A 17122-nucleotide genomic window follows, 5' to 3' on the forward strand; every position below is an offset into this window, starting at 1 on the left:
ATGAGAGTTCCTATGTTGTACCTTCCGAGAGAAGATAGACACAAAAAGTTGGAGTAACTCAGTGGGTCAGAGTGAGTAAGACAGTATCTCTGGAGAAAATGAATAGGTAACGTTTGGATCGAGACGCTTCTTCAGGCTGAGTGTTGGGGGATAGGGGAATGAGAGATACAGATGGTGATATAGAGAGATATAGAACTATTAAATGTAAGATATGCCAAAAAGTGACGCTGATAAAGGAAACAGGCCATTGTTAGCTGTGGGCTAGGTGAGAACGAGTTACAGGCAATGAAACTCAACAAGATGACTTTGAAACTGGTCCAACAACTTGGGTGGAGGGGGGTCGGAGAGAGAGGGGATGCAAGGATTACTTGAATTCAGAGAGATCAATGTTCATACCGCTGGGTTGTAAGCTGCCCAAGCAAAATATGAGGTGCTGTTCTTCCAATTTGCATTTGGTCTCACTCTGACAATGGAGGAGGCCCAGGACAGAAAGGTCAGTGTGGGAATAGGAAGGAGAATTATGTTGTACTTTTGTGTTGTACCGTTCTATTTTCTATGTCCCAGTGTTTTGATATAACCTTAATTTAAAATATGTTGATATTCCTCATTACATTCATTAGATGCTTGTCAGTTCTCTTCACTTGTCAACGTCCTGAAAATATCCAAGCAATAAACTATCGGCAAACAGCAGATCCATGAAGCTATGGTGGGGCTCATTCAGGTCACCTGATAAAAAAATGCGGCAAATGTGCTTCCATGCAATTGATGTCATTGATCAATTGATGTGCAAACAAATTCATAAGATTTTTCAAATGTTCTGTGATGATATAATGTATTTAAAAAATCTTGGTGCTTGCTCTTGGAAAGACATAGAGAATGAAAACAGGCTCTTCAGCCCACTTTTCTCCACCAAATTGGCAGACTGGGCGAGGCAAATTTGCCTGTGTTTGACCCATAGCCCTCGAAACTTACTCTACCTTTCCAAATATCTGACCAAATTTATTTTACGTCATTATTATATCTGCTTTTTTAGCTTCCTCTTCAGCACATTCCAAATAAAGAGAAAAAATTTCGCCCGTGAGATTCCTTTAAACATCTCTCTCCTCTCACTTTCACTAGCTGTAGAATCTTCTACCCTTTCCTACCACTGACACCAGGCTCACTGACCTACTGTCCCCTGGCGTGTCCTAGCTACCCTTCTTATGTAAGTACCAGTACAACATTAGCCACCCTCCATTCTTCAGGAACTTCATCTGTGGCTGAAGATGATGAAACTGTCTCTACAAATGTCATTATAGTTTCCTTCCTGGCTTCCCACAAGCTCCGAGAATATTATTGAATTGTTTGTTAATTTCATTTGGACAAATAGGCAAGTTACGGACATTGTAATCCGAGCAGATTTTTTTTAAAAATAAGGAGGAAATAATAGGATAAGTGCAAAAGCAAGGTTTGTCAAAGATTATTATGGACTGGAAAACAGTTATACATACAAGCGTTCAAGATCACCAGGTCATGAACAAGTCAAGCAAATGACTGTAAATGTGTTTACAAGCTGGGCCTGGTATGATGCCTACCTGTCTCTTCTTGTGGTGAGGACTGAAGTCTGTCCATTCATTAATGAATGGTGAGTTATTGGTGGCGATGCTTTGGAAGTGGTAGTGGAGGTAGTAGAGGACAAATTATTGGCCGAGAGATCCAGCCCGCCATGCTTCAAAATGCCGTCTTCCATGTTGTGCACCCCGGTCACTTCTTTCCAGAGCTGCTGAATCTCCGCAGGGCTTAAGCCTGGAAAATTATGGCACAGATATATCTCAGAACTGAAAGGATAAGGACCACGGTGATGAAATGCATTTTGATTCGTCAAACCTCTACCAGTTTATATTTTGACAAACAATAAATAAATATTCACTTTGACTATACATTGCTCTGTAAATGCTATTCAATAAGGCCGTGTGATTAGTTGACAATTCAATACACACTTCATGTTTAAAAATCTGACACACTCTGCATCAAATGGACAAAGTCCCAAGCAAAGCAAATTATGAAACGGAACATTGTCCCCTTGCATGTCCCTACAATGCTGATGCAAATCGATTTGATCACTGCTTTCAGCCAAATGTTACATATTTCAAAAAGGTAAGATTATGAGGAATAACAGTGCAAGAGCTGGGATGGTCACAACTTCTACTGAGCTGCTGGTACTGTGGGATGTTACACTTCGGCAAACATAAGGAATTGGTTTGGTAACTGAATTGCTTGCAGTATTATTGCACATCCAATTCTATTTATTGATTTTGCTTTCTCTTTCAAAATTTTCTTTAGCCAGGACATAAAATCAGAAAATGAACCAATTTCTTTCTGATGGATCACTGTACGCTTTTAATATGCTATTTTATATTGTCGGCAAATCATTTGCTGAATGAGCATTCATTTGCACAGGTGTCAGTTTTCTTGCTAATCAAATAATTTCCGGACTCCTGAAAGTTGGAAGTAACATGTTTAATGAATGGAAGAATAGTGACTGGGACAATATTAATCGCAGTTCTGTGATAAACTGAAATGTTTCCTTGTAGAAATTGTCACAAACTGTCACAATGGAAAGGAATAAAATATCATTACAAATATTTGTTTTAGTTAAGTAAACTAAAGTAGAGATACAGCACAGAAACAGGCTCTTCAGCCAACCAAGTCCACACTGACCAGTGATCCCCGCACAGTAGCATTACCTTACACACACTAGGGACAATTTTAATTTATACCAATCATATTAACCTACAAACCTGTACTTTTTTGGAGTGTGGGAGGAAACCAAAGATCTCAACGAAAACCCACGCAGGTCACGGGGAGAACATACAAACTCCGTACAGACAGCACCCGTTGCCGGGTCTCTGGTGCTGTAAGTGTTGCAACTGCACCGCGCTGCCCTGTTTTGAACTTTTTGATAACATCTTACTATTAAATATTGCACCAAATTTGCTGCAATTTCATTGCATGCTACAGTTTCAATAATTAAAAATTAACTTCTATGCTTTTGTATACATTCAATGAATAATAGTCTTGTAATAAATGCTCTGCTGTGTAACTTCTTATGCTTTTGTTTGTACCTTGTGGCAGAGATTGGACTGAAAGGGTCGGCTGTCCAGGCTGGATGGTAATGAGTCCCTGACGTTGTAGGTTCATCAAATGCTGTTGCTGCTGGATTTGTTGCATTTGGAGTAGCTGCTGTTGGAAGACTATCTGCTGGGCTGCCAACTGCTGCTGTACAAGATATACATCCAATCATAAGATACAAAGCACAGACTAAACCCACAGACAACTAATTGTAACTGGTATATCTATTCACATCAGCAAGAGCCTCTTTTCATAATTCATGCCCTTCATGGCTTACAGGCAAAATTAAGTTTTATTTTTCTCTATTACTTGCCTTTACTAAAATATAAATCCTTCTTAACTCAATCAGCTCCCCCCTTTTCCTAATTTGAGGAAGGACATCCTTGTGATTGAGGCAGTGCAGCGTAGGTTCACGAGATTGATCCCTGGGATGGCGGGATTGTCATATGAGGAAAGATTGAAAAGACTAGGCTTGTATTCACTGGAGGTTAGAAGGATGAGGGGGAATCTTATAGAAACATATAAAATTATAAAAGGACTTGACAAGCTGGATGCAGGAAATATGTTCCCAATGTTGGGCGAGTCCAGAACCAGGGACCACAGTCTTGGAATAAAGGGGCCATTTAAGACTGAGATGAGAAAAAACCTTTTCACCCAGAGAGTTGTGAATTTATGGAATTCCCTGCCACAGAGGGCAGTGGAGGCAAAGTCACTGAATGGATTTGAGAGAGAGTTAGATGGAGCTCTAGGGGCTAGTGGAATCAAGGGATATGGGGAGAAGGCAGGCACAGGTTATTGATAGGGGACAATCAGCCATGATCACAAGTAATGGCGATGCTGGCTCGAAGGGCCGAATGGCCTCCTCCTGCACCTATGTTTCTATGTTTCTATGTGTCAATCACCAAACAGGTTCCGTCGGAACTTTCCAGTGGTCAACCCTCTCCTCCATTCCCCGACCAAGCTCTGCCTTCAACCTGAATTCCAGGTGGCACAAATGAAGATGTGCAACAGTTGTCCACTTGTGACCCAGGTGCCCTACAGCAGCTCTAATCTAGGATGCATAAGAATGTAATGGCCAACGGCAGAGAAATGCAGCCTGAGTCACTCAGAATGAACACACCATTTATCAACAGTTGCACGGCGTATCCCACTTTCTAAATTCATTTCTAAGAATTTCAATGGAACTAACTTTCTTTCAGAGTGAAACACACAGCCTGTTTTACATTATGGGCACTACCAACAAAGAGCACATTTCTAAGCAAGAATGTTTTAATGATGAACAGAGTATTGGCGGGCAGGCGGGCGGGGGGTGGGGAGGGGGTACTGGATTGCCTTGCCACCACTAATCACACCCAAGAGAACTGGCCGCCGCTTGACCTCACCTCTCACCCATTCAATTTCATTGGCTTCAATGAAACTAAATTTGCAGTAGTGAGTGTAAACTGGCAACAGATACCACCGCAACCAAAGACACATTTTTCCCCATATGCTTTACACACCAAGCAACTTTGATGCGGTTCGACACAAGCTGAATTGCCAGATGACTTTTAAAATTTGCTTTCAATGTGTCACTGGAGTGCAGTGAATTGTTGGGAAAAGAATAACTGTAAAGAAAAAAGGGGCAGACTTTCTCTGCATCCTTACTGCAACCCAATTACACATTGTTCATCATTGAAACATTTTAAGATGCAGTATATTACAGAATACAACAGTGCAGTCTGTTCATTATAATACTAATTTCTTGGAGCACAGTATAAACTGAGAGGAGCAATTAAGTGCAAAGACACAAATCTTGTTCAATTGAGCTTGACTTACTGTCCTATTCATGTGGCTGATCTACTAAAAGGAAAATCAGGTATTTAGGATTTCTCATAATTTAAAGTGGCATTGCTTTTATTAAAGAGTTGCCAATTTGTCTTCTTTTGAAGAGGGTGAGATGCAGAAGGGTTTGATACTATTTTGTTGTGCCTATACTGTACCCAAATGACATAGACAGTGTTTCAGCATTTCTGCTATTAATACATGTATTAATACGTGCATCTATTAATAAGCTAAAAACAAAACCTTTGCCAAATGATGTTCATGAATAAGTCACAATTACATGTCAAGCACTAATATGTTAAGGCTAGACAGCTGTATCCTGATCACAAATATATGAGCCTTTATATTTAGATTTAGTCCAAATATTCTCATTTTGTCAAAATTAGGACAGTTAATTTCAGTTAGCAAAAACTCATTCACATGCTAAGGTCACCTATAACATTAAATTTATCCATGCCTATTGTATAAAATTTTCACAGCAGTAGATCTTTCGAGGCAATGCTGCTTTTGCAGCTGAATAAGTTTGGTCCTCAGTGGCCCATGAATGTAGTCTCCAGTGATCTATTAGTAAACTGGGATGTAGCCTTCGTAGCATTGCCCTGTTAGCTTTCTTTTCTTCTCTTGTCGGAATACATTAAAACTGGGAATACATTCAAGGCAGAGAAGTGCCCCATTACAGGAAAGAGCCTAACTTCCAATTTTTTGAGGCATTACAAGACAAACTGGAGTACTTGAGACTCAGGAGGATATGAGAAGGCAGTCACACTTCACAGGAAGACAAGCTGCTGTGGAAGACCTTTTGCTTCAGTTTGGGGAAAAGCAAAACTTCTGATGCACTCACTGGAAAACAGACTGCATAATGGAGCAAGTCATGTGGATGGCCCAAAGCCTCGGGAGAAATAAGGGAGCAATTTCTATTCCATATTTGATGGCTGCATGAAATTCTGTTCAGAAATCCAAACAGAAACAATGCCTCGGGAGGTCAGTGCTGCTTCCTGTACGCCTGCATAATGTGTTTCTTGAAGATAATGTCCACGATACCTGCTGATCAATTTAACTGCTTCAACATGTTTTGTTTGCATTATGTTTATATTTGATACAGTTTGCTGACAAGAGCTAGGTAGGCCAGGGAAACCGGCCTGTCACGTTGATTTATGAGCACATCAAACTGTAACTTTCTGCTCACCAGTCCAAACCTACAGTAGCAGTTCATTAATCAGGGACCTGTGACTTTGAAGTCTATACTCAACCTGGGTTTTTAACAGTAGGCTAAATTTGCAAGCTCTCTGAGCTGTACCTCTGAGGGAAAACTGAGGCTCCCTCACCAACTCGGAATCTCTGTGACTACAAGATAATCAGTACTTTGTCCATCACACAGCTTGCTCTTTGTACACTGAGATTCATTAACGCACATTAAAAGACAGCAGCTTTGGATTATAACTCTCGAGTTCCACACCACAAAGAAAGGAGCAGGAGAGAACGACTGTCATTGTTACCAGACTCAGCAAAATCAGGATAATGTACTTTTGACAAGCAGAACCTTGTTACAGAAAATTGTGATCCTGTTCTTGCCTCTCTCGCACCTCCTCTCACCCTGAACTATTATGTAGGCAGCCTAGTTACTCAGTGCTTACCTCTTTTGATTGCTTGCCTGCATGTTGCTGCTGTTGTTGCTGCTGCTGCTGTTGCTGCTGCTGCTGCTGCTGCTGTTGTTGTTGTTGCTGCTGTTGCTGCTGCTGCTGCTGTTGTTGCTGTTGTTGTTGTTGTTGCTGCAGCAGTTGAAGATGCAACTGTTCCTGCTGCTTCTTGTAGAATTCTTGAAGCTGTTGCTGAAAAATCATAAACATAGTCATAGAGTGATACAGTGTGGAAATAGGCCCTTCGGCCCAACTCGCCCACACCGGCCAACATGTCCCAGCTGCACTAGTCCCACCTGCCTGCACTTGGTCCATAGCCCTCCAAACATGTCCTATCCATGCACCTGTCTAACTGTTTCATAAACGTTGGGATAGTCCCAGCCTCACACACCCACCACCCTTTGAATGAAAAAGTTACTCTTCAGATTCCTATTAAATCTTTTTCCCTTCACCTTGAACCTGTGTCCTCTGGTCCTCGATTCCCCAACTCTGGGCAAAAGTACTGGTGTACAAATTGTGCCAACATTTGTGTTCGTAAAAGAAACAAAGCAAATTTCATTGCCTTTTTCAGACACATCCTACAGTTAACCTCATTGTAGAAAGTTAATGAATCTGTCAGTCCATTCAGCTGAATGACACAGGTGGGCATTTTCAAGTGATGCAGATCCTGAATATGGCTATGCTCGATTTTAATACAAGGAACAGGTTTTCTTGCTCTCACTTTTGTAGTGTTATCTGTAGCTAATATCTTCAGCGTTACTTAATAGAATAAACAAAAATCATAAATTATAAAGCAAAGTCTTAGGTAATGTAATGGTGACATCATGACAAGAAATTACCTGTCACAGTTCTACATCAGAAACACAATAAATTACAAAATAGAAATTCATAAGAATTTGTGTTTCTCACATTTTCATTGGTATTTTAATGTATTTGATTGTCTATTTGATAATTACCATGCATATTTTACTTCAAAGTTACACAATGGTTAAATAAAAGTTTTTTAAATTGTGAATAAGTTTAGTAAAGTATCTGTTCACGAACATTAAAATGTGTTGTAATAAAGTAGCAATGCAATGTAAAACTGGGACTGATGAAGCATTCTCCATTGTATGTGTAGCTTGCCATAGCAGGTGTGCTGTGTGTGTTCTCATACCTGCTGTAACATTACTGCTTGCTGCTGTTGGAGGAGAGCCTGGAGCTGCTGAGGGGACAGCACTTGCTGCTGAAGGATCTGCTGCATCTGCTGAGGAGTGATCACCTGGGGAGTCATCATGGCCACCGAGACAGGCACCTGCTCCAGCGAGAGAGATTCACAACATCAAGCCAGGCCATCATTCTGCAACATGGTGTTTGTTTCTCCTCTTCTTGCACCACTTGATGAAAGGGTAACATTTTCAGAACGGTCTGATGCCCAGAATCAAGGTTTACTTCTGACCTGTGCACGACATGCTCCTACTAGGTTCCCTGTGGCAATTATATTGTTTCCTCGGGTGCTGTCGCACTCCAGGAGCAACACTTTGCACCAAGACATACAGTAACGCAATGAGCAGCTTTTTGAGTTTTGAAGGCATTGCTTGTACTAACCAGCTCATAATCTGAAAAGCTTGTCAACCTGCCAAGTTATTCAACCTTTGAAAAAAAGCAATTACTTTTTTCCTCAACAGAGGCAAATACCTTCTAATATAAATTAAAAAAAACAATGTAAACATTTAAATTTTAATATTTTCTTCAAGCCCATTAAGAAAACGGCACAACAAATTTCATAAATTGCTTACTCAATTACACGTGGTTTAATCAGATACAAATTAATAACTTATTCAATTTAAAGATTAGCATTCCATGATAATTTGTCAATGGAGATAATTTTCAGTACCATGAAAATAAACCAACTTTTGCAAACAGAACCTGATATTCAGCACGAGATCTATCAGCATTTTCTCAAGATTATTAGCAATGCAATTATTATGGTTGGCTTTGCCCAGGAACAATACAGGGTGTGTGAAGCTGACAAGTTACAACAAAGGATATGTGTTATATGCAACTACGCTTTAAATGAATTAAAACATTTTCTCTAAACAATTAGAATGCAACCAACTGAAGAAAATGTAACATCAAAATAAATCACCGCATACAATAATTAGTTGCTCTGTGACATGTAAGAATTGTATGGTTAGAAAATTAAAGCACTTTTAAACAGTATTGATTGCATCGTTGCTAATTTTTAGTCGAGTTATTGTGTGTTTTTTTTAAATTATTAGCTAATAATTCAAGACAAATATTACAGAATATTGTAGATGACATGCATATAACACAGTGCCAAAACATACTCTCGGCAGAAAAATAGGTTGGTGTGCATTTACACTCTCTGGGTGGTGACCTGTGGAACAGCTCATACACCTTTTATCTCATCTGCTTTTCATTGCATTATAATAAATAGAATGATAATTAAGGTGATCCTATTTTAAAATAGGAATGTGTAGGAAGGAACTGTAGATGCTGGTTTAAACCGAAGATAGACACAAAATGCTGGAGTAACTCAGCGGGACAGACAGCATGTCTGGAGAGAAGGAATGAGTGATGTTTTGGGTCGAGACCCTTCTTTGGACCTAAAATAGGAATAATGGATTCTGCTTAGATAATAAAAACAGAATTCTAAATATTCACTGCTGCAATCAATTAGTTAACTAAATTGTCCTTATTAAGTTCTAAGTTTCTTTCTTTCTGCAGCTTAGACACGAAACTTTCAATTGGCCGCTATACACCCAGGTTTGGGAAGAAAATATGTTAGGCCTTTTCCATCTGATCTTAGATTCGCAAATAGTCTTTGCTAAGGCAACAAGGAACATGTTCAGTTGGGGGATTTGGTGTTTGGTGAGAGCAGGGATGAGCAGAAGGTATCCATAGCATCATGCTCCATGTGGAGGCAATGTCTTTAGGAGACAAACACTAGAAGATCATCAATGAAGAACCAAAAACAGAAAGAAAAGAACAAAGTGCCCAGGCGTAAGTGATATTTTACAATTCTCATGCAATTTCCCTACAGAAAAGGAACATTCATTCGTTTTAAAATGCTGCATTATTTCTAAACGTCACTTTGTAAGCTAGTGGGGGAAAATAGTTACATACGTGCACTGGCCACATTTTTTAATTCTCTCAGTCAGAGATTATGTTCATGCATTAAGGTAGGTGAGCTAGGAACACCAGTGGATGTAAGACTCCTAGTGTAATTGCTCTTCTTATCAGCTAAATAAACATAGCCCCAAAAACAAGATTCATTAAACTAAAATGGGCAATAGCAGGAATGAAAAATCAAAAAGGGCTTGTATTATGTTTTAAATTATTCATTTCTACCTACTGCAACCCCCAAAAGAAAGAGTATAATATAGGACAGATTTGCTTGTATATAAAAGAGATGATCTGACACTTCACAAGAAATAGTGGCAGCAGTGTTATGCCCCTGTTTTTACATTATCACTGGTGACACTATGGACATCATTTAAAATAAATTCCAAAAGTTAACAAGTACATGGCAGGTAATTAAGATGGCAATTTAGCTTTAAGTCTCAGATAACGGTTATATTTCACCTGAGTTTTGTTCTCGGCTTTATGAATCAAAACTCCATAATTTTGCAAACCACATTATTTTCTGTACATTCTTCGGAAAGGGTAGAGAATCCTTGCAGCCAATTAAACCAAAAGCTTGTAGTGTATGCACATGGAAGACGGTGAGGTTTTGCATCATAATTCAAAGGTAGAATGTTATTATCTGAATGAGCTCCGAATTTGAACAGATTTTTGCAAGATGTCGCAGCTAGGAGTTAATTTCCTTGCTGTAAGGACAGGAAAAGTCCAGGGAGGTGTAGTGTAAGTGTTGCGCCCCTGAACTGGAGCAGGGAATCAGCAAACCTGCGTGAATATTCACTGATTTACAAGTAAATGATGGGGAAGAGGTAGTGTGGTAGTGTGGGGAGAGATGAAATAGTAGGAGAGGTGCACTGTGTTCGAAGCTGCAACTATCCTTGTGGGACCCAAAAGACTGTTCCCCCTGTCCCACAGAACAAACTGTTGCAATTTAACTAAATGGCCTCCTCTTCCCAAATAGCTACTTCTGCCTACAGGTAAAGACATAGTGAATTCCCTTCTCAGGCTCCAGACAAATTGCACAGCGATCCTGTTGATATAATATGACACTGATTTGAATGAATCTGTGAAGATCTTGCTCACTTGTTATGGGCACTACACAGACCTGCAACCCTCGCAGTTTTGATTCAGAAATTGTTAAGATCAGAGTCGAAAAGGAACCTGCTCATTTTTAACAGCTCACTTGTCAGGTTTCCACCAGGTGGCTTGGATTAAAATCAAACCCCACATGTTATATTATGATAACAAATACTTTTTCCTAATTCCATGAAATAACCAAGAAATGACAGGTCTCTTTAGTGGCTTTGAACAATTTGTGTATTAGATCATCTTAAAGCCATTTCCACCTGAAATAAATAAGCTATTCATCCAATCTTACTTTCAATGCAGTTTATGCAATATAAAATGCTATGCAAAACATTAAGAGGCCATACCAGAACTTCAAAACCCTCTCTTGCTAATAAAGCTGCCCAGATTATTTTACACACATTCATACTTTAGGCCTTGACATGCCCTTGTTTTTCCTTTTCTTTCAAAGCTAAAGTTCCCCTCTTTGATTAGCTGAAACATTTGCATGGTCACTACACATTTTTCATTTTATAAATCATTATGCATTAGCAGTCTTGATCGCCTAGCTTGACTAATCCTGATGAACTGAAATCACAGCTGAAGGTCAAACTACATCCCACTGCACATTCGTATTCAAACAAATCTACACCATTGTTCATGGAGTCCTAAAACTTGGTGAATTAAAGGCAGCACATTTTTGATCAGACCATTTAAACCTTAGCCCTTGTGTGAAATGTAAAATGTAAAATTTCCGACACATTTACTGAACTGGCAAATGCTCATGGTTTAGCATTTGCATTGTGGCATCAAAAGTGCTTAAAATAAATGAATAAATTAATTAGTACATTTGGGATTCAAACACAAACACTGTGGATACAGTTTCAGTGATGAGAGTTGCTTTAGACAAGTAAACTCAAGACAAAATGCGGTGCCCAGATCCTATCTGTGAATTTGTTTTAATCTACTTTAATTATTGAACATTATTGATACAGCTAGCTGCAAATATTAATATTCTAGTTCACATTGCTATCTTTGCACCATTTTCTAAATGCTTGGCATCACTCATTTCAGTTTCTCTGGAAAATGCATTTCTCAATCGCTTGCAAAAGAACACACAAATTGTTCTAAATAATCCCATTTTAACAAAATGTAAAACTGTCGCAATAAAGCTGACACCCTGTGAAAGCCAAGTACTGTAAATATCGAATTTAAGCTTCTTTTGTTCTTTCACTGTCTTTCAGTAGATTGATGGATGATAATCATCTTAATTTCACTTGCTCTTCAAAACAAAAGCTACAGAAGGCAACACAAGACACCAGCCCATTCATTTTAAGACCCGCATAATGCTAATTCCAGCATTTATCTGCATGGTTTTCTGCCTGATGTATCAGAGCTAGGGAGATGAAAGCAGATAAGTAATTGCTCTCCTGGTTCTTATTCTTCACTGACAACCCATAAATTTAATTTTACACACACATTCATTTACATTTTCAAGTATATGACATGATAATTGCTAGAATATAACACCTCCATTCCTGTAGGTGCTGCGTTGGGCTGACTGACAAGTGTAGTGAATAGGGGGGAATAGAGGTTGAATTGCAGTAAAATGTTACTTCTAAATATGATGCTATAAAGGGCTAACAGTAATAAGCATTTTGGAAACAATCATACTGAAAACATTCACACATAAAAAGGAAAGCACTGCAACAACGATCACATTTTCGGTGTCTCGCCTTTATTTCTGTTCGTTGCTGAAATACTGTATTGAAATAATCTGGTAATTGATGCTAAACTTTCTGTCAGATTTTAGGAAATTAATATCTACTGGAAAGTGAAAATATATATTGTTCTAAATGTGTCTTATTTGTGGAATTGCCTTTGTTAATGGGCATTAGAATGTTTAGCAATGTACCATTTTTTAAAACAGCAGTCGCAGTAAATAATTTTCTCAAATACTGCATTTTCTGCTCAATGTTTCCTGCCAGAGTGTATTTAGCTTCCCAACAAAAGACTACAAACTGACTTACTGTAGATATTCTGTGGTTCCAAAGACAAGTTCAAGAATGGAACAAAGCGCTCCAAATTGGATCCTGATGAGAAAACATCACCAACTTCTCTGAAGAATTTCAGATCATTAAGATGCTCTTGCTGCAGTTGGAGTCACTGATGAGGCACTCTAACTGACAGAGGTCAACTTCAATGGAGGCAGACAGGAAGAAAAGGGAAAACGGAGGTAGATTTACTGTGAACCTTGTACCAAGAGGCTCGGCAATTACTCTGTCTGAATACCGACGGCTAATAACCATGGATCAAAGATTGGATTGCTATCTCACAAGCCCTCTAGTCTGCTTGCTTGCATGTTTTTTTTCTACATGCAGTTCTGTTTTTTTCACATGCAGTTCAGTTTGGAAAAACATCAGAAAGACAATACGTCACAGTCAGAAACACCACAACCCAGCCAGTCTCCACAGAGCTATACAACACGGAAACAGGCCCTTCAGCCCACTTTGGTTGGCAAACCAGTCCATCCCATTTATCTGTATTTGACCTAGAGCCCTCTAAACCCAAGTATAAACCTTATAATTTCAACAAAAACAATAAATAAAGCAATAACAGAATTTGATAATCCAACTACTCTGTACAAACCGTACATAAAGTGATCTTTCCAGTGTTTCAGCGTGTTATAATGCCAGGGCGATCAATGGATTGGGTGACTTTACAGTCTCTATGTGGAAGAGAGCAAATGAAGACCACCAATAACCAGTCATCTTCCAACAACACGAAAGTCAGGGTCGTTAGTCAACTATAGCTCGTTTTCAAGTTTGGCTTTTCTAAACATTTGCTAAACATCTAAGAGCAAATTAACCTGGTTCAGAATTGGTCAAATTGCAGACACTGGGCATGCATTAGCTGGTTCCTAAACTGAACCATACACTATTATATCCATCAGTTAGTTTACAAAACTGAAGCTTCAACCAAACCATTTTTTTTTGTTTGAGGGCATGAATAATAGATATCTCATAACTAATACAAAACCTGACAAACATCATCGACTTCCTATAAAATATCTGGGTGCTTGTTTACTGAACAAATTATTTATGGCATTTTAGTACACGTACTGCAAACAAACAGTGGTCATTACATTAAACATTAAATCTCTTAAAAAGTTCACAATTTGAAATAGTAATTCAGCCAATGAATAATAAAACAAAACTTACAAAAAGGATCGAATTTTATCTTTTCACAACACTGTGTGAATCAAATTTGTTTTGTTTACATTTTTGTGATCGGCGATTGCAGTTTGCAGTACATTTTATGAGTTTTTACCTCTTCTTATGAAGTTTCCCTGAAGGCAGATAATGAGTTCAAGCAGACTCACTCACACCATCATTTATTAGTGAAAAACATGGGAAATGCAATTCAGCTCAATATGGCAGGTTCTCACATATCTCACTGTCTTTCACTATCACTTTCCAGCAGCGAGTTTCACTCAGAGGTTTGTGATACTACAGGTAATGTGAAGTCCATTAGGTCCTCCTCTTCATAGTGTGACATGCGGTAAATTACAAGTGCTTCAAGCAGCTCAGTGAATTACAGTTCATCACTTTCAAAAGGTTTTCCACTACAAAGCTAGATATATCAGATCTGGCAGTTAGAATCCAATTAACACTCTGGTCACAGTAATCAGATTCTACATGTAGAACTAGTATAATTCAGTTATTGCTCCCGTACATTTATACAGGTACATTTTGTTACAGTTACTCCTGCATCTAACATAGTCAATTTACTGTAGGTTATAATTGATCTTACATTGGACAACTCAAATGAAAACTCTGTTTCAACAATTCACATTACGTATAGGTAAAGCTATCTGGAAAGTGGTTTGTTTTCCTGAGATTTACTTCCACTTGACGCCAGATAGATGCTATTAGATGTCTGTGGGAAAAGAATCTCACGCAATTTGAACACCATGTCTTCTATTTACAAGAAACCGAGTTTTTCCGTAACCAGCGACTGATTATAGGGGTTTCCAAAGAAAATCATCAGATTCAGACTTGTGCAATGTAACTGACATATTAAATGACATTTACTTGCTTACAGCAAGTACTTGTCAAAGCAAACCACTTACTGCAGCACTGTTTGTGATATCCAAGACAGCATTCAGTGGCATTTAAGATTTCTTGGTGCATACGTCTTCCATTAAAATAGGAAGATATGAAACTGCTGTTGACAATACAGCCCATTGGGAATGGATCATAGCATGATGAATTCAAAACAAAATCTGTCATTGTAATGTTTAAACCTAATACCAACAAACAAATGAGGCTGTTGTCGAAAACTGATCAAAAACTTTGTTTGAACCGGAGGTAAACCTTCAGCGGGGAAACATTACAAATAAGCTTTAACTGGGAATGGTGACTAATTAATGCGGCCCTTTCATCTTCAACTGCCAGGCAGGAAACAAATGGGTGGGGTGAAAATATGTGGAGCAACAGACAAACAGGGCAAGTGACAGGTCCAGCTCTTTACGACTTTAACCTAAAGCAGGTGGAGTATTTATTTTAAATCCATAGATACAGAGAAAATAGGTGCAGGTGTAGGCCATTAGGCTCTTTGAGCCAGCACTGCCATTCAATATGATCATGGCTGATCATCCCATTCCTGCCTTCTCCCCATATCCCTTGCATTATCATCTTGCTTCAAAGTCATCTTCAGACCATACTGGAATCTCTCCTCCTCCAGTCAGCAGAGGCCATTGTACTATCTCCACTATGTTATGGGAGTAGGAAGGAGACTCAGTACAAGAAACCATTCAAGGGCAACTTTTCTTTATTCACCTTGCAGGCCAGAAGGGGTGAGATTGTTTCTCCAGGTCACAGGATGATAATTGAACCCTTCCTTGCCCCAGTCTCCTCCTGCTGCTTCCTTATTGTATTTGTGAATGAAAATGCCAACAAGCTGAAATTTAACCATTAGCTGAACGTAATTTTTAGTACATTTAGAAAATACATAATTCCAGTCTCCATCCGTTACACATATAAACTTGAAAAAAGGCTTTGTTTATGCTGAATTTCATTATATGGTTTCACAAAAGAGCAGTAAATGTTACGTTAAAACTTTATACTAAGGGAACTTGAGGCTGATTTTTATTGTGTTCCATACAGTCACTACCCTGATCCTGCAAAAAATGAATATCAGTTGTTTTTGATCAGACTACGACAACCTCTGATGGCAGAACAGAAAATGTAGCTCTTACACTCAGAAAAGCACCTCCTGTTCTATTACATAACATTGATGACCATAACCCATCCAATTTATCAGTCAAAGGAAAAAGTACATCACTAAAAGGCGTTGGTGCCAAGAATCCTATGCTTATGAATCATATTTTCCCCAAATATTTCCAAATATTGTAGTTTCAAAATATTGAGAAAATATATTCCCAAAAATGTTTTAATAATTCAGTTCCCATTTTAATACCTATATACTTTTAATTTTATTTCCAAAATCTGAAATTTATGAAATATTAGCTAAAACATTGTCTTTATCTTTGCGAATTCCTCAATATGACTGGCTGACCAGCCAGCTTCATGGCATTAATTCTACTGTGAGCAAGGAATCCTTTTGAATTAACACTTGACAGCAGCCAACATTGTCAATGGGCAATTTAATGCCACAGACATGGCCAGATCTTGTCAAGGTTAGAGGTGAACGCCATCTTATTGCTGATGAGTATGATATCTTGGCCATTAAAAGATCATAAAGGCATGTGTAAGGAGCAGAATTAGGCCATTCGGCCCTTCAAGTCCACTCCACAATTCAATCATGTCTGCTCTGTCTCTCCCTTCTAACCCCATTCTCCTGCTTTCTCCCCATAACCCCTGACACCCGTACTTATCAAGAGCCTATCGATCGCTGCTTTAAAACTATCCATTAACTTGGCCTCCACAGCCTTCTGTGGCAAAGAATTTGACAGATTCACCACAGTCGGACTAAAGAATTTCCTCCTTATCACCTTCCCAAAGGTGTCCTTTAATTCTGAGGCTGTGACCTCTAGTCCTAGACTCTCCCACTGGCAGAAACATTATGAATATTTAAACATTCCATTCCAGATAAAATTACATTTTAGAAAGAATGCCCCGTTCCCCCAACGCAATATTCCACCACTCACCCATAGCCCCCAACTGATGGCACGGCTGACAGGTTCCCATTGTGACACGAGTCATGGCAACCCTCCCCTAACTGCGGCACACCATCCCTCTTCCTACCCCTATACTCCACCATGCTCCCTCATCTCCCAGAACTCCCTCCCCTCCTATTCACCTTAGCTCTTCTTTCCCCTC

At 39.0% G+C, this 17122-nt stretch overlaps 1 protein-coding gene across 10 annotated transcripts in view; it reads right to left on the reverse strand.

The window, feature by feature from the left end:
- The window catches only part of foxp2 (forkhead box P2), a 361162-nt gene that overhangs the window by 60808 nt on the left and 283232 nt on the right, over positions 1–17122 (reverse strand). For 9 of the 10 annotated variants that reach the window (XR_008725072.1, XM_055650878.1, XM_055650882.1 and 6 more), the window contains 4 exons: positions 7726–7863; positions 6567–6761; positions 3105–3258; positions 1575–1785 (listed from right to left, as the gene is read on the reverse strand). Coding sequence is in view for 9 of the 10 variants with exons in the window: in XM_055650878.1 (XP_055506853.1) it covers positions 1575–1785; positions 3105–3258; positions 6567–6761; positions 7726–7863 (698 nt within the window). In the remaining variant the exon portion in view is untranslated. The remainder of the gene's footprint in view (positions 1–1574; positions 1786–3104; positions 3259–6566; positions 6762–7725; positions 7864–17122) is intronic. The other variant, XM_055650881.1, reaches the window with a different exon arrangement.

The sequence above is a fragment of the Leucoraja erinacea genome, chromosome 19 (genome assembly GCF_028641065.1).
Source record: "Leucoraja erinacea ecotype New England chromosome 19, Leri_hhj_1, whole genome shotgun sequence".
NCBI classification, from domain to species: Eukaryota; Metazoa; Chordata; class Chondrichthyes; order Rajiformes; family Rajidae; genus Leucoraja; species Leucoraja erinaceus.